The 25,647-nt window shown below is 43.9% G+C and overlaps 4 protein-coding genes across 5 annotated transcripts; 1 reads left to right on the top strand and 3 right to left on the bottom strand.

Annotated features, from left to right (window-relative positions):
- Positions 1-363: 363 nt before the first annotated feature.
- On the bottom strand, positions 364-8,668 carry foxred2 (FAD-dependent oxidoreductase domain containing 2). Its single transcript, XM_023957757.2, has 10 exons — positions 8,509-8,668; positions 5,956-6,172; positions 5,559-5,864; positions 5,238-5,489; positions 4,829-5,146; positions 4,593-4,759; positions 4,319-4,484; positions 2,487-2,713; positions 2,244-2,414; positions 364-1,122 (listed from the first exon to the last, which is right to left on the bottom strand). The coding sequence occupies exons 2-10, from the start codon at positions 6,168-6,170 to the stop codon at positions 887-889; spliced, it is 2,058 nt and encodes a 685-aa protein (XP_023813525.1). The 5' UTR covers positions 6,171-6,172; positions 8,509-8,668; the 3' UTR covers positions 364-886.
- Positions 8,215-12,197, top strand: hmox1a (heme oxygenase 1a). Of its 2 annotated transcripts, XM_078951322.1 has the most exons (7): positions 8,215-8,466; positions 9,961-10,063; positions 10,127-10,189; positions 10,293-10,404; positions 10,518-10,733; positions 10,814-11,086; positions 11,901-12,197. In XM_078951322.1, the coding sequence occupies exons 3-7, from the start codon at positions 10,140-10,142 to the stop codon at positions 12,051-12,053; spliced, it is 804 nt and encodes a 267-aa protein (XP_078807448.1). In that variant the 5' UTR covers positions 8,215-8,466; positions 9,961-10,063; positions 10,127-10,139; the 3' UTR covers positions 12,054-12,197. The 2 variants fall into 2 exon arrangements, with proteins under 2 accessions (XP_078807448.1, XP_004073637.1); XM_004073589.4 differs by lacking the exon at positions 8,215-8,466 and having other exon boundaries at positions 9,749-10,063.
- mcm5 (minichromosome maintenance complex component 5) lies at positions 12,192-16,022 on the bottom strand. The gene is made up of 16 exons (XM_004073590.5): positions 15,695-16,022; positions 15,393-15,519; positions 15,183-15,311; positions 14,936-15,108; positions 14,705-14,860; positions 14,459-14,628; positions 14,201-14,372; positions 13,999-14,110; positions 13,781-13,924; positions 13,648-13,713; positions 13,402-13,578; positions 13,208-13,320; positions 12,986-13,114; positions 12,757-12,899; positions 12,530-12,657; positions 12,192-12,455 (listed from the first exon to the last, which is right to left on the bottom strand). Exons 1-16 carry the CDS (start codon positions 15,865-15,867, stop codon positions 12,354-12,356), a joined length of 2,214 nt encoding a protein of 737 aa, XP_004073638.1. The 5' UTR covers positions 15,868-16,022; the 3' UTR covers positions 12,192-12,353.
- A 2,720-nt stretch (positions 16,023-18,742) lies between these two features.
- Positions 18,743-23,299, bottom strand: gcat (glycine C-acetyltransferase). The gene is made up of 9 exons (XM_023957756.2): positions 22,976-23,299; positions 22,014-22,144; positions 21,833-21,934; positions 21,603-21,749; positions 21,294-21,448; positions 20,798-20,880; positions 19,624-19,795; positions 19,377-19,498; positions 18,743-19,285 (listed from the first exon to the last, which is right to left on the bottom strand). The coding sequence occupies exons 1-9, from the start codon at positions 23,193-23,195 to the stop codon at positions 19,134-19,136; spliced, it is 1,284 nt and encodes a 427-aa protein (XP_023813524.1). The 5' UTR covers positions 23,196-23,299; the 3' UTR covers positions 18,743-19,133.
- Between the last annotated feature and the right edge of the window lie 2,348 nt (positions 23,300-25,647).

Here is a 25,647-nt window from a genome sequence, read left to right on the forward strand (position 1 = left end):
CCCGTATTTCCAGCTACTCCTGACGACATGTTACAGAGCGTCGACGAACAAAATCTGCCCTGAAGCTATTTCCGTTCCCGACAATATCTAAACACTGTTCAAAACAGCGGACAGATTTCCATTTACAACACCAAAATGTCCCCGTATTTCCATCCTAATGTGTGAAACCAGTAAGACGAGCTACTATTGCACCGTCACCAGTCCGACCAATCAGAATCTACGTTGTTTACCTGTCATTTACCAATAGAAACAGCGCAGCCACGCAGCCAATCAAACGTGCTCCTTCGTGGACCAATCAGCAATGGCACACTTGTAAAAGGCACAGTAACACAAAAAACTCGATATAAAAAAAAAACTGTAGTCTTTCGTTCTATTTTTACAAACATTTAATATTTATTTTTATAAAAATTATAATTTTTGACACTTCACCTCCACCTGTATAGATTTCTATGATATGAAATGACAAAAAGCGTTGTAAAAAACATAAATATTTATGAGACACAATTAAAGTTGGGAGCTGATAAGAGACAAAGTGCCTTTCCAGTGATAAATAGTGGTTTCAACCAGCTTGTTACTAAATTAAAAGGAGTGTCAAGAACTACAAAAAAAACAAACATTTTTTTCCACATCCTTAAACCTGATAAACAAAATATAAAAACGGTCAAAAATACAGTCTTGGGTCAAATCACGAAAATGTATAAATGTTGACTTGATATGATGTACCCAAACACAAAATGATGTATTTTTGAGGATGGGAAAGTGAACAAGCTTGATAAACAATAGCACAAGACACAGTTTTCATGTAAAGTTTTTGGTCTTGCAAAAGGGATAATTATGAATGATGGAGGTAGCTATTTCCCACAACTAAGATGCATTAATGTAACTATCAGAAGTCAAGTTTTAGTCCTGAAGACAGACAAGCTCCGGCTGGTGCCAGGTAACTGGGGAATGCTGGGTTGGCGTCTGACGTGCCTGCATCATGGTGTTGGGGTCTGGGGGGTCCATTATCAAAAACATGCTGCAAAAGCTGAGTGTTCCGACTGAGACCCTGCCGATTCAAGTATCCCTGCTGGCAGAACAATGGTGGCTTGCGGTGGGTGAGCGCAGCGCGGAAGCATGACTCTACAGAAAACAGATATAAACAGAGTCTAAACCATATGCTGACTTCTTGTCTTGAGAATTTAAAAAACAGGGGGAACAATGATATTTATTACATGATAGCAGAATAATGATCAGTCTAGGAGCATTGTCAATGACACTAAAAGGCTCACTCCAATACAAATAGTGTTTTTGGTGTTTTTAACATGTTCTTGTGGCATTTTTCTGATGATGGAGGACATATAGAATGAATATTTGGCTCAAAACAGGAATTATTTCTGCGAATTGCATTGTTCAAAACATTGTGATACAGGAGGGGCGGCACGTTGGCACAGTGGATCTCGCTTTGGTTTGAATCCAGAGTGGGACCTTGCTTTGTGGAGCTTGCATGTTCTCCTCATGCATGGACTTCCTCCCGCAGTCCAAAAACACACTTAACAGGTTAATTGTATACTCTAAAATGTCCCTAGATGTGCACGTGTGTGTGGGAGTGATTGTTTGCTATGGGACAGACTGGCGACCTGTCTAGGGGGTACCCCGCCTTCACCTGCTGGACAGGCTCCGGCAACCCCGTAACCCCGAAAGGGATTGTGAGTTAGGCAAAGACAAAAAAATGTGGTTTCAAAAACATCCCATTTGTCACAGAAATTTGTCCCGGAAATTTGCTGAGCGGACCACAAACACCCCGTTCTGGTCCATTCTGATGCATCCACTTGCAGACAGCTACAACCATGAACATCATGGTTTTCTTTGCTTGACTTGGCATCTGACTCAAAACTGTACGACTGGATAGCTCAAATATTGCTCGCCATTTTTGTTGCGTCTGTTACATTATGTTACAGGGCGTGAGGGGCTATAAACCAGCAGGAGAGCATGTGAGCAGAGAGCTCTCAGCAACAGGAAGGGAGAATGGAGTTGTTCCGTGCCAATGGTCCTGCTCACTACGAGGAAAATTACAAATGAACTACTGCAGAACTACAGAAACTATATCCTAGAAAACAACAGGTTTTTTTTTTGTTTTTTATTTCGGCTAAAGACAACATAACCATGATTGAGCTTGATTTGAAAAAGATCAAAAGTTGATTGGAGTGGGTCTTAAAGTGCAAGAGGACCCCAAGGAGCTGAAAAGTCCCTTTCAGTCTTACCGGCATAAAAAGCTCTGAGGTCAGTCTGGACACAGTGCTCCAAGAAGTGTCTCAGTGGCTGGATGTGGGATAGAGGACCATCCCACTCAGTCAGAAAGTCCTCAACCATGTGATGAATTGCTCTGGGTCTTGGTAAAGGCCAACCATGAGGACGCATACTCATTTCTTCCTCTGGAACCAAAGCAAAACGCAGATGAAGGCAGTTCTGACATTAGCGCTAACACTGAAAGCAGGTTTACTCACCAGTGGGGAGTCTGTCATAATAATATAAGACGGGGTGCAGGAAGTTAGATTTCCAAGCTTTAGTCCAGTCTGTTTCTGCCCTGCCACGTCCCAGATAATCTATCTTCTTCTTCCCGTACTGCATGACCAGGACTATAAATCCATGCCTGGAAACTTGATGTCCAGAAAGAGAGGAGAACTGTGGCAAGGCCTGCAGCAGAAACTCTTCCACGTATTCACACCGGGGGCTGGGAATCAAACAGGGATAGATGCAAACATTCAAGACTTTTCTTTTTCAAATTTCAATAAAGTTGTTCTATTTTACTTTTTAAACGTCTGGTCTTCCATAAATGTAATGGGAGTGTTTGTTTTTTGGAAATCCATGGAAGACATACTGGAGAAATCCTGTCGCAGATGGCTGAATTTGGGGTGTGCATAGACATACAGATTTTTTGTACTTTGTTTTTCTTTTTCTTGATTATGAATATTGGAAAATATCTTTCATATATCCATTCATTCAAACTCTTTCATTATGGTTACTTTGGGTAAAACAATACAGAATTAGTTTGGCTTCTACCAAATGGTTTTTAACCACAAGAGCTTTTCGAACAGGGTTTCCTGGGTTAGAGGAAAACACCTGCACCCCTCACAGCTGATCCTATTCTCAACAAGAACACATTTAAGGCAGAATTTCTGCAGCTTTGTTAGCCACTTTTAGATATCATAAATATGGAAATTCAGTGAGTCAGCGTGTGTAACGAGGATCCTTGGCACAGTAAGTCTTAAGTGTTGCTGTTATTTTGAAAGTCAAATGGGAATAGTTAAAAATAAATTCAATTTTTAAACTGATGAAACTTTAAGGTCTAAAGTAAACCATTACAATTGAAAATGATTTTTTTTATTTTGAAAAAAAATAGGGATTCCCCGAAACATCAATGACTGCCTATGGAGGAAGAAAACACAGAATACATCTCATGAACATGGAGATGATTGCTCCTGAAGGTCCAAACTTATGGGATTGAAATGTCTAAAGTTTTTACATGTTAAAAAAACAATCCACCAAATAAAAAAATACTGCCTATTTCTTTATACTTCTATACGTAATTAGTGGCTGACTGGGCTGAGCGCCAGCCCATAAAAGCAGGTCTAATCATTACTTTTATTTGTTAAAATATCTGAAAACAAGCAAACATTTAAAGGACCTATATCATGCAAAATCAATTTTTGAGCTTTTATGTGTTTTATAATGTTCATTTCTCATGAAAAGAAACCCCAAAGTGGAATTTTGAACTGTTCACACATTTATGAGTATTACTCTAAAAACTCTGAGCACCAGCCCCTCCCAACCCATGAAAATGAGTGGGTTGGGAGGGGCTCACTTAGACAGGAAAGAACAGCCCCTTCCAGGAAGAGTCTGTGCTGCCAGCACCGCCCCCAGGCTAACAGACACACCCAGTTTCTCTGTGGAAATAGCAGTGATTGCCTTAACGCTGTTCCTTTTATATGCACAATATGCACATCCTTCTTTGCAAAAGTTTGGATATTGCTTGTTTTTGTTGGCGAAACACAGACATGCTGCCCAGGTCAGCTCTAGGTTGACGTCATGAAATGCGCTGCACTGACAAGGAGCGAGAGGCGGTGCCTCCGAGATCAAGTCGTCTTACTTCTGTGTTGGAAAATGAGTTTAGGAAAATACCTCATATGTATTCAAAAAAATATGTTCTTCTGTGTGCAAAAACAAACGCTTTCTTGGTACAGGCATATGGAAAGACCAGACCCAAGAAACTCATCAGGTAATCAAACGAATCAACAGAGGCAGGGAACAAATGATCAGTGGAGCAGCCCCTGCTTACCCTTGAAGAAGTATAACATCTCCAACCACCTCGAACATTTGGTAAGGCCCAGAAGCTTCGCTGATCCGCTTCAGGATCCAAGAGAGCAGCTGAGTTGTTGACAGATTTATCGAAGGCCATGCGTTTCCGTGGTAACGATGCTCAAGTACACGGTGCACAGCTCGGGCTGAAGCACAAGAAGCAGTGAAGTTGGTTTAGGCAGATTGATTCAACACAGATAAAAATATGCAGCTCAATTAACAGCAACATTCAAGTAATTTGTCTTGATGCTCACCTGTGTAACGGAAACCGTGGATGAAGCCGCCAGCAGAAGCACGGTAGTCTCTGGAGTGAGAGGCAGTTCCCAGCACAAACAAGCCAGGGCTGTCCTTCCCTTCATACCAGGCCGTAATGCCCGGTAACCTCCCTTTTGCATTTTCACTGTTTGGTGGGCTTGCAGAGCTGAGGAAATGTTCAGTACTTACTTAAAATAAAAAATAATCCAGCATCCCAACTAACTCCAATGCTAACCTGTCAAATATGCTGAAGTTGAATCGAAATCCAAGGCATCGGATGACGCGGTCGTAGGGTTTTCTCATAGGGAAGTTGTCGATGATGTACCCTGACAGCTCTTCTTGTGTCACACCTGAACTGTTCTTGTCATGACTGTTTTGGGGGTACTTCTTCAACATGAGGTAAAACTGTCGCCTTTTGGCCTTCTTCTTTCCTCCTGGTGCCCTCTTGCTTTGATCCTTTCGCTCAGCAATGACAATTTTCTCCAAGCGTGCCTCCACCAGTCCATCCAGAGACTTCAACTGGTACGTGTCAATCAGCTCATTGTTAACAGCTCTGGAAAAGAAGATTTCATGTCAGCATTGGCTTCAATTTGCTAAATCAAAGACTAAGACAGATTTTTCAAAGAATGTTCCTTTTCCTGTACCTCAGATCTCCCACATAATGAGTCTGCCATGCCAAGCGAACAGGACTGGAGCTGAGCATGTGCACGCGACTCGCCGTTCCTATGATGCTTTGCGCAGTTTCAAAAGCAGAGTTCCCCTTCCCAAGAATGAGCACAGCCTGGTCCTTGTAGTCCTCTGGGTTAGTAGAGATGGACTCATACCCCTCAACAAGATCAGAGCCAACAAATTCCACCACTTGGGGCACCCACAACCCAGTGGCTACCAAAAGGACCCTGCCGAAAACAAGACAACATGATCCACATTCCATAAACATTCTTTTAATCTGAAGCTCTTCAAATTACCTGCAGGTGTAGTCTCCACCTTGTTGATCAGTGAGGATGTAGCTCCTTTCTGCTGCTGACTCCACGGCCCTAATCCTCCCAACATCCACCCTGTACTGTACCTTCAACCCGAGCTCCTTCTCAAACATAGACAGGTAGAGGGGGAGTTTGTCCGCTGGCGGGTAAAACTCACTGCTCACTCTCTTGAAAAGGAGGTCTGGTCTATCGCTCAGCAGTGAGTTCCAGTCGTGCCGCAGGTTGAACTCTCGGTTGCGTCTTCCTGTATGGATCTTGTTAATGCTTATGAGTTTTCTGTGCCTGGGGTACCTTAAGATACAGAGACAGAAACAGTTTTAAACACCAAACTTTTAGTCCAAACATAGTTAAAATGTAAAAGTAGTCCTGAAAGGTTTCTTACTTTTTAAAGAAGCTGCCAGGTCCCGAGTTCCTCTCCAATATAATGTAGTCTCTTTTAGCCTTGGACAGGAAATAGCCCATCTGCAGGCCTGCAGGTCCAGCTCCAAGAACGCAGTAATCATGGTGTTGGGTGTTGTTACGATGGAAGTCATTAAAAGAGGTGAAGACAAAGCCAACCAGGGTGAAGAAGATGAAACATGGAAGGCCGGGCTCCATCCCTGTAGACATGAATCAATACAGAGAGAAACTGATAATGAAGGGCTGCTGCATTTCAAGGAAAAGTTGACTTAAAGTCCCACTCTTGATCTATTTTAAAAGTTTTCCCACTGGCATTTTAATTGTAATTATGCAGTTTTTAGCCAAAATTTAAAAGATCAATGCCATTTTCATGGCCGTAGTTTTTGCACAGCGTCAGGAGTTCATCAGTGAACAAGACTGTTGGCGCAGAGTATCTCACCCCCACATCCCATCATCTATCTGTTTACACTATCCCCTACTGGTTACAGTCCCACAAACCCCAACCTTACATTACCATCCATCCATCTACTTCCGCTCATCCGGCACCGGGTCCCAGGGACAGCAGTCTAAGCAAATAAGCCCAGGCTTCTCTCTTCCCGTCCACTACTTCCAGCACCTCTGGGGGGGACCCCGAGACGTTCTCAGGCCAGCTGGGAGACATAGTCTCTCAGCTGTGTCTTAGGTCTTTCCCGGGGCCTCCGTCCAGTGGGACATTCCCAGAACACCTCCCCAGTGAAGTTGGGGAGGCGTCCAGGAGGCATCTGAAGCAGATGCCCGAGCAACCTTAACTGGCTCTTCTCAATGTGGAGGAGCGGCGGTTCTACTCCGAGCTTTCTGGGGGGGACCGAGCTTCTCACCCCAACTCTAAGGGAGCGCCCAGCCGCTCTACGGAGGAAGCTCATTTCAGCCGCTTGTATTCGGGACCTCGTTCTTTCGGTTATGACCCATAGCTCATGACCATAGGTGAGTATTGGAACGCCGATTGACCGGTAAATTAAGAGCTTTGCTTTTTGGCTCTCTTCACCACAACGGACTGATACAGCAACCGAATAATGGCGGACGCTGCTCCAATCCACCTGTTGACCTCACGCTCCACTCTTCCCTCACTTGGGAACAAGATATTTGAACTCCTCCATCTTTGGCTTTCCACACACCCAGAGAGGGCAAACTAACTTTCTCCAGTCAGGAAGCATGGCCTCAGATTCAGCAAACCGCCCCAATGCGTGCTGGAGCTCCTGGCTCCATGAAGTAAACGCGAAAACAACACCTGCAAAGAGCAGAGATGAAATCCTGTGGTCCCCAAACCAGACACCCTCCGGCCCCTGGCAGCGCCTAGAAACGTGGATAACGGGGACGCCTGTTGGAGTCCCACATGCACCAGGAACAGGTATGACTTACTGCGGGCTATGCAAACCTAGCTCCAGCTCTGGTCATACAGAGCCCGGAGCCCAGAGCCGTCAGTAATGCTCCCCATAATCCCAGAGTACCCTCCACAGGACACTACAGGGATGCAGTGGAATGCATACTCTAAATTTTGAGCCAGATCCCAGCTTGGACGAGGAAAAACCAAAATGTACGTGGATCTATTTGTTTACAAGTGGATGCATCAGAATGGAGTAGAGCAGGAGGGTTGTGACCCGCCTAGCGTATTTTCTACCTCACAAATACAATATATATATATATATATATATATATATATATATATATATATATATATATATATATATATATATATATATATAGATATAGATATAGATATATATCTATATATAGATAGATAGATAGATAGATAGATAGATAGATAGATAGATAGATAGATAGATAGATAGATAGATAGATAGATAGATAGATAGATAAAATTGTTTTTATTTTAAATCTTTTGTCTGCTCCAAATTCACAACGATTTGAATATAAAAATACTCGGAAATTCAATTGTAATCTTTATTTTTCTTATTATCATCCATTCTCAGAACATGTTAAAAACACAATTTTACTGAAATCTCACAACGGCTTTAAATCATCAATAATTCCTAAAGATTTTTCATGGGATTATAAATCTGGGGATTATGCCTTTTCCCACTTAAAGCTAAAAATCCCAGCATCCACAGAGGTTGGTTTCCAGCTGAAAGATGTAAATCACTGCAGTACTTTTCCAACAGAATCATTTACTACATTAAAACAATGTCCAAAACAGCTTCATTACATTACAGCCCTGCTTGTATAACTGATAGAATTCCACACTGCGATGGTATTTTAGCCACCATGGAGGAGCACCTCCCAAACAAAAAACATGTTTGGACTCCACGGTTTGACATAAACAAACGTTAAACTAAAGGAGAAACCCCGCAGTTTGACACCAGGGCTGAGGAGGAACAACTGTGGGGAGCCCGCGCACGGAGACGGAGACGGGGGCATCAGGTACAAGCGTCCCCGGCTGCCAGTGAACTCCCTCTCCGGTGATGGGATCCCTCCGTGGGGGACGCGGCGGCCAGATGTGAGGACGGTTAACGCTCTCCCGCACGGACACGAACCTTACCTTTCAGCTGCGTGATTCACTGGCGTGCAACATCTGGGGCATAGGCGGCGTCCGGACTGCTACATGTTTATGTGCGCCAGTAAACGCGCTCGGGAGTCGTCCTCGGAGATTCTGTACTTTAGGACAACCCACTTCCCCGCAGGACACAGAAAGCAGTGTGGGGCTGCTTGCATTAGGAGGCGTGATTATTAAAAAAAACACACACTACAGAATAGATCAGGGTAAAGGCTGCTTTTATTTGCTTTAGAATTATACAGAATACATCAGGGTGAATTAGTAATACATCATGTTTCTGTTGATTAATAATATAGTTTGTAAAGTGTGTACTTTCGTGGACTAGCAGTGCCACTTCCTGTTTTATTTTGGTGAGAAAAGCTGTGTGAGCACAGCTTCCTGTCATTGCGTCACTCTTGATTTATGACAATTACCACAAGTCATCATTGTGTAGTAGTCATTCTTTGCTCCATCCATCGTAATGAATATGAGTTTATGATTTTCGACTTTCGTCAGGGGTCACGACCTGCGGTTTGGACTCGTGATTTGGCTCATCGCTTAGCTTTACTGCGCATGCCCTTCCTGGCCCTACCTTAGCTTTTAACCGGACAAGCACCTGTAAACAGCACCTGTGCCCCTTGCTGTTGCACTTCTGTTCCTAAATTTTTATTTTTCCATTCAAAACGTTTTAGTTTACCTTAAATTATTTCAGAAATTATTTTCAGTCTTGCCATTGCAGATTGACGGGGGGTTCTTGATGGCATCCTAAAGTACTTTACTGCAAATTTGGGGATCACTTTAAAAAAAAATCATTTTAGAAATAAAATCCCATTAAACTTTCAGTTTTGTAAAGTTAAAAAAAGTTGTCTTTAATTGATTTTTTTGTATTAAGCAGAATACTCACTTTTCATGTCCTAATAGTCAGGGAGAAATTTAAACATTTCACAGAATTTGATAGTTTTCTATTCCTTTCATGAGAGCACCATAAACACTACCACATAATATAAATGCATGAAAATAAACAAGTGTATGATATGAGACACGAGTGGTGCAATGAAACAATTAAGATTCTATGTATTCTATATTGCATAACCAATCATTTCTAAAATTTTCACTTTATTTGAATGTTTTTATGCTTTTTTTTGTATTTCTGTGAAGCACTTAAAAGGTTTCTAAACATAAAAGCACGTGATGGACGGACCCAGAAATCTGTCAGAGTTAAAAAAGGTCTGAATTTGAATTCTATCGCTCACTGCCTCACTTTCTCTCCCAGTTTATTCGTTTAATTTCCCTGTAAGCACAGGTATTTCTTGTCTTTTTACCCGCTGTATTTCTCTGTTCCTTTTTGCCCTGTCATGTTTTCTGACTCTTTCAAACCTGCCCTGTCATGTTAAGCCCCAGCAGCTTTGTTTTTTTTTTCTATGATGCATCACTCACACTTCCTATCTGACTCATCAGTTTAGGATCTTTTCTGTATAAAAGAAGCATGGGAGAACTGAGAGGCCACAGACCAAAAGGGACACTCCAGCTGACAGGGAACCGAGAAGCAAACTGGCTGAGAGTAAGTGAACTCTTTTTGATTTCTGCAAGAAAGTACTTTTAATAAACCAAATAATCTCTTTAGAACATTTGAGCAGATGGAGAGCATGAAGAGTGTGCGTAAAGCTGAAACAGGAAATCCTGGCAGGTATGACAGTTTTTCCTTTTCTTTAAATGAATTGAGTTCAAACTTTTTATTTTTTGTTCTTTAAAGGACACGATGTGTTACTCTGTGTGAAATCTACCCACAGTGATTTATCAGAGCAGATTAAAGCAGCAACTAAAGAGAACCATGTCCGAGCGGAAAATACGCAGCTGATGCTGAGTTACCAAAAGGGACAGATCACGCTGAGGCAGTACAAGGTAAGCTGATGGCATCTCCCAATGTGTTGCCCTCTAAAAATGCATTCAAACTGCTTACAATAATTTTGAAACATCTTCCAAATGTGAACATGTGAGTTCTGTTGTTCTGTCAGGTGCTACTTTGCTCCCTCTATGAGATCTATAAGGCTCTGGAGGAAGAGCTGGACAGGAATTCTTCCCATCTGGCTGTTGCACCCATATACTTCCCTCAGGAACTCGCTCGTCTGGAAGCTCTGGAAAGAGATCTGGAGCACTTTTTTGGCCCCGACTGGAAGAAGAAAGTGATCGTCCCTGCAGCCACGCACAAATATGAGCAGAGACTACGAAAAGTGGGTAAAATTCCCCACAAATCAATTAAAAAGTCCAACAACATAAACCTCCATGCTGATTTTGTTGGTGTCTGTCACAGATTGGAAAACAGAACCCAGAGCTGCTGGTGGCCCATGCATACACTCGCTATCTTGGTGATTTATCAGGCGGGCAGGTGTTGGGGAAAATTACCCAGAAATCTTTGGGGCTGAGCAGCAAAGAGGGGCTGTCGTTTTTCTCTTTCCCTGACGTGAGCAGTCCCAACCGCTTTAAGCAGCTGTACAGGAGCCGCATGAACGGCATCAAGCTGACGGAGCAGGAGAAGGCGGCCGTGCTGGAGGAGGCCGTGTCGGCCTTCGAGTTAAACATCCAGGTAGGTCAACAGGAAATAAACCTAACCCCTAAGCAGCCTTGGTACAACATAACAATGTGACTTATTATTTGGATGAATATTAGGATGTTAATGTTGAGAGCAAACACGTATTTGTGCTTTAATGTGCAGTGGTAACACATTTAAATGAAACTATATTTTTACAATTCCTGTTATTTGTAAAACATTAAACCACCTTCTTTGGGGCTAAATGTATGTCAATTGTCTAGCATGGTGGTGGACGAGTCATGGTTTGGTGTTTGGACCTTAAAGTCACACACTCTACATACTTATTTTTGGTGGAGAAACAGAGAATTTTTTTAATTTACTCTTAACAAATAAGGGTTGCACAGTGGTGTAGTGGTTAGCACTCCTGCGTTACAGTGAGAAGGTCCTGGTTCAAATCCCAGCTGGGTCCATTCCACTTGGGCTTTGCATGTTCTTCTCAGGGATATATCAGGGTGTTCTCCAGGTCCTGGTCTCTGAGCTGTCTTCCTCCAACAGTCCAAAAACACGCTCCGTAGGATATTTGGGGCCAAAATATAGTTTCTAGGTGTTTTCCCAACAGTAGCGAGGATAGGCTCCAGCAACACCGTCTCCATGAAAGGGATTCAGTGAGTTCTCAAAATGGATGAAAACAAATAATTTCACACCTCAGCTACTTGTTTTGTTTCAAGACGTGAAATCAGTGAAGGATCTGATATGCAGAGTGTTCCCGCCTCATGTGAATCTGACAGAACGAGGAACAGAAACTCCTGCAGTTTGAGCCTCCTCCCATCTTGCTGATGCTTTAAAACTGTTTTTTTCCCCCTTTTAGGTTTTTGATGACTTGCAGAAAATGTTGAGTGTCACAGCAGAAACAGAGTCGCAGATTCCAGCAACTCGGCTCCCATCATCCCCCATCATGCAGTTCACCGCGGGGGTGTGCGTCGCACTGGCCACCATCGGAGTGGGAATGTTCGTCTTCTAGACACGAGTTCATCTCATATCAGAGCACTTTAACTTTTGACTTGTTTGATATTTACTCAGAGGAAAAAGCATTATCATGTGTTCAAACATTAGACCCCAATTCACTGTTTTTTTTTAAATAAAAATGACCAGATCAAAGTCTGAATGAGCTCATTTTATTGATCGTTTTCTCTTTACAAAGTGAACATGCTGCAGCATCAGTGGATTACAGCTGATCCATTTCTCATTAGACAAAAATCAAGACATTTGGACAACAGATCAGAACTATGTACACCATCGTCAACACTGAACAGCTTCTGCTTCATTTGACTCTGTAGAGGACCTTCCTCTGCATGCGGTGCTGCAGCTCTCCTCTCCTCAGCATCAGGTGGAGAACTTTGTAGATGGCGTGCTCGGGATATTTCTGCACGGAGAACACAGACGTGCGTTAGCGCTAGGAAAATTAACAACGAATATTTCTGATCTACAACAGCTGACCTGTTTGGTGAAGTCCTGCACAATGCTGTGCTCGGACACCTGGGAGCCGATGGCAAAGCGCCTCTTCAGCTGCTTTTCGATGCGCGAGACCATCTCCTGGTCTTCCTGGGAGGTGAAGCCCTCCACTCCTGCACACAGACGGTTTATGGGGGAACTCATTACAGGAAATGTTTGCACTGCACATCCTCAGGAGTAATGTGGTGGAAATGAACGCAGCAGATACACACCGGAAAGGCTCCCGGACAGCGCGGCATCCAGTGTGGAAACCTGGAAGAGCCTGAGGGCTTCGTCCACCTCCTCTTCTCCAGCCACAGCCTGCAGCTTCATTTTGGCCAGAGACTCTGCGATGCGAATGACGGCCTCGAGCTGCCTGAACGGACAACAGGAGAAGGTCACCGACTGGAATCGAAGGCACACGTTTCTGCTTTTGATTCAAAGACGGGTGGAGACAGTTACCTGACTGTGATGGGGATGGAGGGTCTTTTGTCCGACTCCCTTTCATGCTCTCGGGCGCCACTCCTCATCACCACGTATCTGTTTTTCAGCTTCTCAGCAGCTGCCGCGGAGAGTCGGGGGCCACATTTACTGTGAGGGAACACGCAGAACACACTCTTTACTCCACAAAATCCACAGGAAACTAAACTTTAAAGCGGTCTGGCTGCAGAATGAGTGACTCACGCTCTGGCGTAGGCGATGTATTTCTTAAAGGTGGCGAGAGGAATCTCGCCCTCGACTCCTTCCGTCTGCGTCTGCGCACTCAGGTGGACGTTCATCACGTGGCGAGCCAGCGTCTGCGAGCAGAGTCAGGCGGCAAAGTCAGCGGAAGCACTAAAGAGAATTGAAGCATCAAACCTCCCGTCGCGTCCTCTCACCATGTCTCGCTGCTGGTCGTGGTGGTCCTTGATGATGAAGATCATGTCGAAGCGGGACAGGATGGTGGGCATGAAGTCGATGTTGTCCTCGCCTTTGGTGTCGTCCCAGCGGCCATACACAGAGTTGGCCGCCGCCAGCACGGAGCAGCGGGAGTTCAGGGTGGTGGTGATTCCAGCCTAAAGGCCGCAGACTATTAGCATTTTTCCAATGAAGCCCAATAAGGAGGTCAAACTTAAGGCGGTTACCTTAGCGATGGAGATGGTCTGCTGCTCCATGGCCTCGTGGATCGCCACTCTGTCGTCTTCTCTCATCTGAGGAGAAAAACAGCCTGAAGGACGAGCAACCCCGATGCTGCCCCCCAGCTCACCCTGGACCTACCTTATCAAACTCATCAATGCAAACGACACCACCATCCGCCAGCACCATAGCCCCTCCCTCCATGATGAATCCACGAGTGCTGGGGTCTCTCAGCACGGAGGCGGTCAGCCCAGCTGCACTGCTGCCCTTACCTGATGTATAAACCTGCAAGTGAGAGTCAGCATCAGAACTTTTTTCCCTCCGGATAATTAAAAAAAAAAAAAAACACAAACAAATACCCCGATCGGTGAGCATCTCTCCACAAACTTAAGCAGCTGGGATTTGGCTGTTCCAGGGTCTCCAAGCATCAGCAGGTTGATGTCTCCTCTGCGCGTGAGACCGTCAGGTAACCTAACAGACACAAGAACAGACTCTTAGCTTCAAAACAACATCGTTGCAGCAGCAACAAAAATGAAGAAATAAACCGTTCTATCGCCGTACCTCTTTCTCGAGCCTCCAAACAGCAGACAGGTGATGGCCTTCTTCAGATCGTCGCTGCCATAGATGGAGGGAGCGAGGGACTGCGCCAGGGAGCTGTAGATGTTGGGAGAGGTAGACAACGCTCTCAGCTCTTCTTCCTCCTGTGCAGAGACGGGTCCGGTGGCGCCGCGGCCTGCAGCCAAGAAACAAGAAGATAAAATGACCCCCCAAACCTAACAATGTGCTTCTCACAACCAACCCTGTCATCGGGATCTTTACCTGCTCCTTCCGTGTCCACCTGGATGCCAACGACTCGCAGGTAAGATGAACGAATTCCCACGCCGATACCCTTTTCTTTGCCTTTGGCCTTTACAGCAGCCATTTTTTTGATAGAGTAGATGCCCATGATGGTCACTCGGTTGCCCGGGACCACGCGGTCACACAGGTACCTGGGGACGGAGGAAAACCTCAGTGGCGTGCCGCAAAAGCAACGGAGCAGCAGACTCCGGTGATCTCCATGGCTACCTGTCGCAGTAGAGCTGCAGGTGGCGCGGCATCTCTCCGTGCGGCACAGCATCGGGAGACTCCTGCAGGCGGAGCGTCTGGAAGTCCACGCACACGCAGCGGTCCGGGATGATGAAGTATGGATCCATGGGACACTTCACTCTGCCAGCATTCTCGCTGAAAACACAGAAGGTCGTTTTGAGGCTGAGTCGTCTAGCAGGGTCAACCTGAGACCGGAATGCGATTCCTCACCTGTTGCATTTTCTGGGCAGAGCGTAACCCTGCAGGCCCGGAGGCAGGGGGATGTTGGGGATGACGCTGCGGCAACCGCGGCACTGCAGGCACACCTTGGTGGCCTTCGCCTTGACTGCTGTGGCAGAAATGATGATGCCGTGGACCTTCACCAGACGGGACACTTGCTCCGACTGGAAAGACACACAGAAAGGTGATCCATGTGTGGAATGACTGCAACGTCGGGCACAGCAGGGTCCTAAGGTACCTTCAGGTTCCGGATGGATGTGTGGTGGGCATCGCTCTTCAACATGACCTGGATGTCCTGCACCGCCTCCTCCCCCACAGGTCGGGGTCGGGTCACCTCATCGGCCACCTCCTTAGCTGCTTCCTCCAGCTTAAGAGATACGTTTTATCTATACATTAGTCGTGAGTCAGACTTTCATGACCGCATAAAAATGTGAACTAGGATACTCACCAACGGCAGGTTCTCAGTAGGAAGTTTGTAAAGGCAGTCAGACAGATCTTCATCAAAGCTGGCAAGATCCTCCACCTCCACCTCCAACCAGAACTCCCCCAAAGTGTAATGTCGCTTCAGCTCATCTCTGCGGAACAACAGGAGACAATCAGGACTTTTGAGCTTCTAAAGCAGATGTTTTAATCATATAACTACATTTCCCATAATGCAACTGCCTCGTGATATAGCACCACTTCACTTATCGTTTACTTTGAAAGTAGATGCAGATTTGAGAACCGCTTTGAGTTCATAAGGAGCCTGACCTGTATTTGTAAGTGAACCCGGTTTGGTCAGTTCCCTCTCTGAACTGACGCAGGAACTCTCGGAACCGCTTCTTGATCTGGACCCGCTTCTGTCCACCTTCGTCCCCGCCGGGTCCCTCTCCCCCGCCGAAGCTGTCGCTGTAGTAAACGCCGGGGTCGTCAAAGCCAGACATGCTGAAGCGGCTGAAGCTGACACCAAAAGTTGTGCTTTTCTGGAGCCAAACAGACAGGAAGGACCCGACTTTGTGACGACGTTTCGCGGGAAAAACTGAAGCGTCTTCCTTTCTGTTTCCCGCGGGTTCTCTGCTAGTTCCGCCCCTTTCCTAGACTCTGATTGGTCAGGTTCAAACATAGCTTTTCTTTATTTGTCGAACATGTAGATATGGGCGAACTCTTCAGCTGAAGGCGGGGCGCTGAGTCGCGATGGCGCGAAAAACAGAAGAGGAGGAGCTTCTGAAGCATGGCGACAGCAGAAAAGCAAAATAACAAAGAAGGGCCACGAGCTTAGAGAAACCTAATGACACATTTTCTCCTAGATGTAGAATTTGAAGTGAGACAGTGAAACCCATGCAAGCACAGTTTATTTTGAGTTAATTAAAGCAACTTTTTCCACATAAAGTTACATTTTTATCAATGATAAGGCAACTTAAATGTGAAATGTGTTAACCTAATAGGAAAACATTACAGCTGCTGATGGATGACGCTTCAGCCTTCTAGCACCTCTTTTGTCTTTGTTCTGCTTCAAAATAAGATCTGAATATGTTCAGTGGGGCAAAAAAGTATTTAGTCAGCCTTGTGCAAGTTCTCCCACTGGAGATGAGAGAGGCCTGTAATTTTCATCATAGGTATACATCAACTATGAGAGACAAAATGACATCTATGACTCCCCAGAAGATCTCCCCCGTGGGCTCCCCCGTGAGCAAAAATCCCAGAACCACATGAGGGACCTGGTGAATGACCTGCAGAGAGCTGGGGCCAAAGTAACAAAGGCTACCATCAAAAACACACTACAACGCCAGGGACTCAAACCCTGCAGTGCCAGACGTGTCCCTCTGATAAAGCCAGTACATGTGCAGGCCCATCCAAAGTTTGCTAGAGAGCATTTGGATGATCCAGAAGAGGATTGGGAGAATGTCCTATGTTCAGATGAAACCAAAATAGAACTTTTTGATAGAACTCTACTCGTCGGTTCGGAGGAGAAAGAATGCAGAGTTGCATCCAAAGAACACCATACCTACTCTAAAGCATGGGGGTGGAAACATGATGTTTGGGGCTGCTTTTCAGCAAAGGGACCAGGACGACAGATTTGTGTAAAGGAAAGAATGAATGGGGCCATGTATGGTCAGTCAAAGTGACCTTGGGCAAGACACTGAATCCCACCTTGCCTTTGGTGGGAGGTTGGTGCCAGTTTTCAGCAGCAGAGCCGCCACCAGTGTGTGAATGCGTGTGTGACTGGGTGAATGGGTCTGTGACTGTAAAGCGCTTTGGGCCTTGAAGAAGGTAGAAAAGGGCTATATAAGTATACGCCATTTACCATTTACCAATCCCAAACACACTGCCCGGGTAATGAAGGAACGGCTTTGTAAGAAACATTTCAAGGTCCTGGAGTGGTCTAGCCAGTCTCCAGGTCCCAACCCCATAAAAGTTCTTTGGAGAGAGTTGAAAGTCTGTGATGCCCAGCGACAGCTCCAAAACATCACTGCTCTAGAGGAGATCTGCATGGAGGAATGGGCCAAAACAACTGTAAAAGATTATGTAAACCCTGTGAAAGCTTACAGAAAATGTTTGACTGCTGTCATTGCCAACAAAGGGTAAATAAAGTACTGAGCTGAACTTTTGTTATTGACCAAATACTTATTTTTAACCATAATTTGCTAATTCATTCTACAAAAATGAGACAATGTGATTTTCTGGATTTTTTTTTCTCATTTTGTCTCTCATAGTTGATGTATACTTATGATGAAAATTACAGGCCTCTTTCATTTGTTTAAGTGGGAGAATTTGTACAATTGGAGGCTGAAAAAAATACATCTTTGCCACACTGTACTTCATTATTTGTCATTTTATTTTGAAGAAGGTCCCTTTGAAAATGACCTAGTCCTACTATTGCAAAGTCTATTTAAGATCCGATTCTTTTATTTTAATAACTTAGAACAAAAACAGCTTTATGTTTATTTATTCGGTCTTATTTCTGAGATAAAAGATTATTTTGAGGAAGACGTGAACAACTATATAGATGACTTGCCAAAAAGGCAAAAAACTATTAATGAGAGTACCGGTATGTACAATTATTTCAAAGCTTGTATCACAAAACAGAAGAAGAATTGAAGTTTCAGTCGAAAACAGCAGCAGCATTTAAATTCACTCAAAGCCATTTGATGGACCTGGTGGTAATGAAACAAGTGAAACTACTTCAGCATCAGTCAGGGAATTGCAGCCAACCCTTTGGTAACTAGCGTCTAAGCTCCGCCTCTCCATTCAGCTGTTTCAGTGTCCTACGCTGCATGGCAGCACTTGGGTTCAACCCAATCAAGCATGCCTTGAAATGTATCCAGCCAAATAGTTCTCTAAAAGGAATAGCGGTTTTTCTAGTTCATGGAACTAAAACAGTCCCTAATTAAAATATTCAGTACAAAGTGAGGCTGCATAGCTTTTCCCTTACAGACAGATCATAATTGGATCTCAGCGATTTCTTTTGTCCATTTACATTTCTGTTTTAAACATTATTTGAGTTTCTGTTGTTAGAATGTAAAGAAATTTGTTAAAAAATATCGAAAGAAACAACCCCTCCCCTCTGTAGGTGGTGCATATTAATCAATATAGGAAAGAGCTGCTATTAAGTACCGTACTGTGTAGGTTTTTCGGGCTTCAAAAAGAGACAACATGATGTGTCCACTTTGTAGAGGAGACATGAAGTCCCTTTTCTTCACATAATCTCTATGCCAACAAAAGAACATGAGCAAGAGTAGCACACAGCTCAGGCAATGACGAACTGAAGATGTATCGAGGTCGATTCTGGTGTTAACAGCGTAAAGATGGAAACGCCCATTTTGCAGATTTCTTACCAATTTATTCATAAAATTTGATCAATTATATATTTGACTCCACAATTACCCTGAAAGAAAATTACAGTGTGTATATATTTTTCTGAAATGTAAGTTCAGTTGACAGAATCAAAGGTGAAGTGTCTTCAAGGTCCTTTATTTAACTAGATTTTTTTTCTAGCTTGATAAAGCAGGCGAGGATATTAAATCTTCTTTGTCCTGATGCCTTTTATCAGAAAGGCACACACAAGAGAAAAACTTTCAGCTTCATTGACCTACAAACGTGACTAATATTCCAATCACCATCAATCACAGATTAGCAGTATCAGGCAGCGTGGTCCGTAAGGCCAAGGCGGATGGTTGCGTTTCTCCAGTTTCTGGTCAATTTTTGCCGCTCAGGAGATGACGCCGTGCTTTCTCCCGGTTTGGATAAAAGCGTCCACACACCGGTCAATGTCTTCTTCTGTGTGTGCTGCTGAAATCTGGACTCGGATCCTGGCTTTGCCCTTGGGTACGACTGGGTAGGAGAATCCGATCACATAGATGCCTGTGGAGAGAGGAGCCGTGAAGTGAGGCTAACGTTTCAAAGTTTCTTCCCCGCTTGTTCTCCGCTAAAGGGATCGGAGGGAGCGCCTCACACAGCTTCAGCATGTCATCGGCCATCACTGAAGCCAGCCGCGCGTCGCCGAGCATCACCGGGCAGATGGGGTGAGAAGTGCCTGCAATGGTGAAGCCGACCTGCGTCATCTTGTTCCGGAACCTGATTGGACAGCATTCAGAGTGGATTTCAAAATCACACTTTTTCTTTAATCAGCCATCATCTAAGCTCCACTGTCTTTCTTTCTTTTTCTGGTATTCCTCGACGTAATGAATGGAAACACAAACCTCATGGTTTTGGCTGTCATGCTCTGTGCAATCTCATTGGAGGTGAGCAGCATCTCCACGGCGCTGATGGCGCTGCCCACCACAGGCGGGGGGAGGGCGTTGGAGAACAGGTAGGGGCGTGAGCGCTGTCTGAGCAGGTCAATGAGAGGCTTGGGGCCAACTGTGTAGCCACCTAAAGGATCACATACCAGATGGAAGGTATATCTTTATCACAAATCACCAGTCTACTGTGGTAAATATGAGGGCAAAAGTTTGTAGGTCAACATGGAAAATTATTCCTTTTTATGCTTTTTAAATAATGTAGATTAACCCACCAACAAAATAAAAAATAGATGAAAATAAGTCAGAAAATGACCTAAACCAGAAAAAAAAAGGAACAGAATGAACAATGCTTATGTGAGACAGTAGCAGGAAGAAGTAGAAACCTATATGGATCTATGGAACCTATATTCAACATATTACATTGTTATAAATATGCATGGATCTTTCAAAATTACATCTACTTATTGATTAGTTAGAGTTAAAACCCCAAAACGACAAAAAATCTTTAAGGGCCTGGGCTTTAATATCTGATACATTTTTATTTATTTTGCCATAATAGCAGTTTTATAAGATTGCAAAAAAACATTTTTAATGAAGCATTAAGGTAAAAAAAAAAAAAAAAGAAGTGGTCTTTAATTATGAATATGCTGTTTTTAACCAAATGCAAAAAAGCCTGTGTCGTTCTCTAGGACATGGTTTCTGCAGAGTGGTAGGAGTTCATTGGAACTTCACCTCTGGGTTGTGAACAGGACTATTGGTGCAGAGTAAGCCTGCCCTAATTTCCCATCATCCAATTATTTTTAACTGTCTCCCACTATCTTACAGCCCCTCATAACACCAAGCTAAATGGTGAGTTTTGACCCAGCTCAGACAAGGAAAAGATTTGTCTGCAAGCAGATGCATTAGAATGGAGCTTGTCGCCCAGCCAGGATATTTTCTACGTTACAACTATGATTTTTTTCCAACTACATTTTTCCATCTGATTCACAGTGATTTTAATTAGGTAATACTCAGAAATGCAATTTTAATCTTAATTTTCTTTATTTTATGTCCTCCATCATCAGATAAATGCTACACGAACATGTTAAAAAAACACAATTTTAAATGGAGTGGCTCTTTAAGTCAGACATACCTGCAGCTCCTCCCAGTGCCTTTCCAAGAGTGGAGTTTACAATGTGGACTCTGTCCATCACTCCTAGGAGCTCATCTGTTCCCCTGGAAACCAGGAGGTGAAACAGATTTATTTATGGCGTTACCATGTAAAGATTTTTAAAAACCTTTTTTTTTCATTGGCTGTTTTTGGCGACACCTTGTGGTGGTATTATGCATTACAAATGATGTACTAGATTTGACAGTTTATTCTAACTTCCATGCGTCAATAATGAATTAAAAGTTAATTCAGTTTGTAAATATTTGCTTATTTGAGCTTAAAATAATTTTAGTTATTTTAATATCATAATGTGACATTCTCAACAAAAATGCCATTTAAAACAATCCATTTGCCTTAAAGAAAATGTGTGATGCTGTAAATACTATTCACTGATAACAACCAGCACGAACAAAAATGACTGAAACATTAAAGTAAATCTGTTCATTGCGCGTTTTCTCTGAATAAATGTTCAACTCACCTGCCGCGGGGTCCGAGAAAACCAGTGGCATGGCACTCATCTATGAAGACCATGGCTCCATACTGTTCAGCCAGGTCACAGATGCCTCTGAGAGGAGCCACATCTCCATCCATGGAGAAGACTCCATCCGTCACGATCAGGCGCATGCGAGAAGACTGAGGAAGACATACCAACCACAGATTGAAAATGCCACTCTTTCACAATTCTTGAGGTTTTTTTCCTTGATTTCTCAAATAGAAAGTGTTAGGAGGAACCGACATGCGTAAAGTTGGCTCTGAACCCTTTTAGTGAGAGGAGAAGTCCACAAACCTGAGACTCTTGCAGTTTGCTTTCCAGGTCTTTCAGATCCATGTGTTTGTAGCGCAGCCTCTTGGCTCGACACAGGCGGATCCCATCAATGATGGAGGCGTGGTTGAGCTCATCTGACAGCACTGCGTCCTCTGGGCTCAACAGCACCTATTCCAAATGCCACTTAAAAACACTGCTCCAAATAACATTCTTCTAATCCTGGTAGGAGACCAGGTTTCACTTTGACTGACCTCAAATAACCCAGCATTAGCATCGAAACAGCTGGCATAGAGGATGCAGTCCTCCCTCTCATGAAACTCTGCAAGCTTCTGCTCCAAGTGTTTATGCAGATCCTTCAAATCACAAATAGTTAAAGCTATGAATTTTCTAAATCACACGTCAGAGAGATGAGGTGCTGATCAGCTGTCATACCTGCGTCCCACAGATAAACCTGACAGAACTCAATCCAGCGCCGTGAGACTTCAGAGCTTCAATTCCTGCCTGCACAACCTCCGGATGGCTGGACAGTCCAAGGTAGTTGTTGGCACAGAAATTCAGTATACCTGATAGAAATACAGTGAAATGGAAATAAAAACAAACATTAAAACGAGGATTCAGCAAGTGGCACCGCAGCACAGATGAGTTTCCCTCATGAGAGGTCATGACCTCAAATGACTGGGCCTTTCATAAGGTAGCAGCGGCTGGCAAAGGTCCACAGTGGAACGTCAACATCTGAGAAGCCACTTTGCTGAAGGGACAGCGACAGCATGTGTGTTTTATCACCATGGACTTCAGCTCACTGCCAAAAGCAGATCACACCCTCATCTGCAACTTCTGCTGGGACCGTTATGTAAAAATCACATTTACACGCACAAAAATCTGACTTCTTACATCAGATTATTGGTAAACATATAATCTTTTAACAGATAATGACAGTTATTCCATGAGTTCTGATGCATTTCTCCACAAACATCTGATTTATTTATGTTTCTGTAACATTAATCTGACTGTTTTGAATCTCAACATATGAAATAAACAAAAAGCAGCTGTAAAGTCACAGTGCAAGTGGAAAAGGACAGATTAAAGCTAATGAGAATAAATGAAGAGCAGAAGTGTAGTCTGAGTCTTAGAAGGAGAGTCCTCAGACTATAAACATGGCTAATTTGGATTAGATTTTTTTGAAAATCTTAAAGACTTTGACTATCAGGCATCTATTTTTACAAAAACTGAAAGAAATCTGATGTAAACTTTGTGGTTACTCTCAGATTAAGTGCATCATGTGAGCAGGATTGAGAAGAAACCTGGCGTCCGCTTCCTGACCTGTGTAAACTAATCTGCCCCCCCCCCCCCCCCCCCCCCCACCCTTTAAGGGGGGTTATTCTTGTGGAACGAACCTCCGCGGCCGCCGTCCACGTTGATCTGAGGCCCCTGCTGGGAGGTTATAATCCTCTCTGCTTTCCACGTCCCCGCGACTCGAATCGAATCCAGTTCCTGCTCCAGCACCGCTCTGGCTTCGGCGAGCGCCGCGTAGCTCCGGCTCAGAACCGAATCCGGACATCGCAGAACCGCCAAGGCTGGTTTAAGTAAACTGTGGCTAGCTTTCCGTAAAGACATTACTGATAAATAATTTAGTTTGAGGTGTCCAGAAGAAGTGACACACCGCCGACGCTGGGTGAGAGCAACCGTCACGTGATGTAACGGAGCTGGGGGCGTCGTTGGAAGTGGACCAATCAGGTGGCTGAGAAATTCAGCAGGTGGCTCATTTTGTCCAATCACAATACAGGGATCCCTGACGCTACTTCCGCTGCGATTTCACAGTAAAACAGTTTGGGTTCAGACAACTCAGCCTTATCTGGCCTCAACATGAAACGTAATTCACCAATATTATTCATTCAATGTTTTTCTTCTTCCTGGAATGAGAATATTTTTCGCTTTTTAATTAAATGTCAAATAAAACTTTGGCTGTTTTTTTTAAAGCTTCCAAAATGCAGTAGATTTTTGTTTAAAAAAATGTTTCCCTTAAACAAACAAACAAAAAAAATATATATATATATTAACTAGAACATAAAAGTTGATAAATTAATATTTTTGGTTTCTTGCTGTTTTCAAACACTAGCCTTTACCTACAGAAGATGATTAGGGCCATGGACAAAAAATTGCCAAAGATTCTCGCCTTAATGGCAGAATTCTGACTTTTTATCTCAGTTTTCTGACTTTACTCACATCCTCCACCTCAGAAGCCATGAGAGCGAACAGAAGGGTGTGTACATTTCTGTCCTCCTGTCTTCTTTAATAATTTGCTTTAACTTACATTTTTATTGTTTTTTTATAGAGAAGGGAAGAGAAAAATAAAAACTACAGGAGAAAAAAAGGTAAACTGTTGGCATACTTTATGTCAAAAAATGTCATATTTACAACAAAACAAAGTGAAAAAAGCCTTAAACTACTGAAGAAATACTGGAATAATAGGGAACAAGGAAAAACACACACATCTTAACAAGCATTGTTCTTAACTGAAACTTTTTTTTCGAAAGTATTTAGCAGAAACTAAGGGAACCTGGGGCTAAAGTCTCTGGGGGATTCAAGTTCTTTCATTTGGTTCCCTTTTTTGTCTTCTTTTTTGAAGATTTTCTCAGACCCAGAAAGTGTCTAAGTCTTTTCCAGAAGGATGGATTCCTTCGGGGTTTTTCTGAGAGATTTTCAGGGGCCTCCTCCATCTCCTGAAGAGCCTCCTCGGGTTCACAGGGGTCTCTGGTCTCTGTGATGGTCTCTGAAGCTCGAGTCTCCATCAGGGTGGGGTTGACAGAGATTACAGGCAAAAGCATCTGCTGCTGGTCAGGATCATCTTCTAGCACCAGATCAACCAGAGAAATGTTCTCCTGCAGTTGAGTTTCTAAACTCTCCATCTGAAAATCCAGGTCCTTCTGAGATGTCGCTATTGTCATAGAGTCCATCTGCCTGCCTGACGTCTGGAAGAGAACGTCCTGCTCAACTTTGAGGCTGGTAGCAAGTTCCACGGTTTTCAAATCTTCTCCTGAGGGAACTTTTGTTTCCTGATCCAGCTCTTTTCTGGGCGTCTCTTCTTCTCTGGCAGCAGAAATGCCGGCTTCAAGCTCTTCATAAGACACCTTTAGATCCTCCAGCTGTCTCTGAAGCAGTGTCTTGTTTTCTGTGAGGTGCTGAACTGAAGCTTTCAAACTTTCTGCTTCTTCTCTGGCAGCAGAAATGCCGGCTTCATGTTTGCAGCTGAGCTCTTCATAAGACACCTTTAGATCCTCCAGCTCTCTCTGAAGCAGTGTCTTGTTTTCTGTGAGGTGCTGAACTGAAGCTTTCAAACTTTCTGCTTCTTCTCTGGCAGCAGAAACGTCGGCTTCATGTTTGCAGCTGAGCTCTTCATAAGACACCTTTAGATCCTCCAGCTCTCTCTGAAGCAGTGTCTTGTTTTCTGTGAGGTGCTGAACTGAAGCTTTCAAACTTTCTGCTTCTTCTCTGGCTGCAGAAACGTCGGCTTCATATTTGCAGCTGAGCTCTTCATAAGACACTTTTAGGTCCTCCAGCTCTTTCTGAAGAAGTGCCTCATTATTGCTGCTGTGCTGCAGAGTGGCCATCTGCAGGCGGAGAACATCCAGTTCTTCTGCTAAAAGATGGCTCTTTTCTCTCTCTGCCTGGAGATCTTTGGAAAGCTTTTCCTCGCTGACAGCAAAAGCCACCTTCAGCTCTTCGTAATCCCTGTGCAGATCTTTTTTCTTCTTCTGCTTCAGAGTACTCTGCATCATGGAAGCTATTTTAGCTTTGTCCAGAGTCTCAGGTTCAGCATATCTTTGGATTCTCTCCAGTTCTCGTTTTGTTTCTTTGGCTTCATTGATAAATCTCTCCTTCAGCTTCTTCTGATACTCCAGAGTCTCTCTGGTTTGCTGTAATTCCACATGAAGGTGAGCTGCTCTGGCGTTTTCATGCATGAATCTGGATCTCTCCATTATCAGCAGATTCTGCAAACGGTCAATTTCCTGCAGAAGGTGGGCGGGGTGGGGAAGCATGTTCCCTCTGTGGTTCTGCCCCCTGTGGT

The sequence above is a fragment of the Oryzias latipes genome, chromosome 8 (genome assembly GCF_053564925.1).
Source record: "Oryzias latipes strain Hd-rR chromosome 8, Olatipes_Hd-rR_3.1".
Classification (NCBI taxonomy): Eukaryota; Metazoa; Chordata; class Actinopteri; order Beloniformes; family Adrianichthyidae; genus Oryzias; species Oryzias latipes.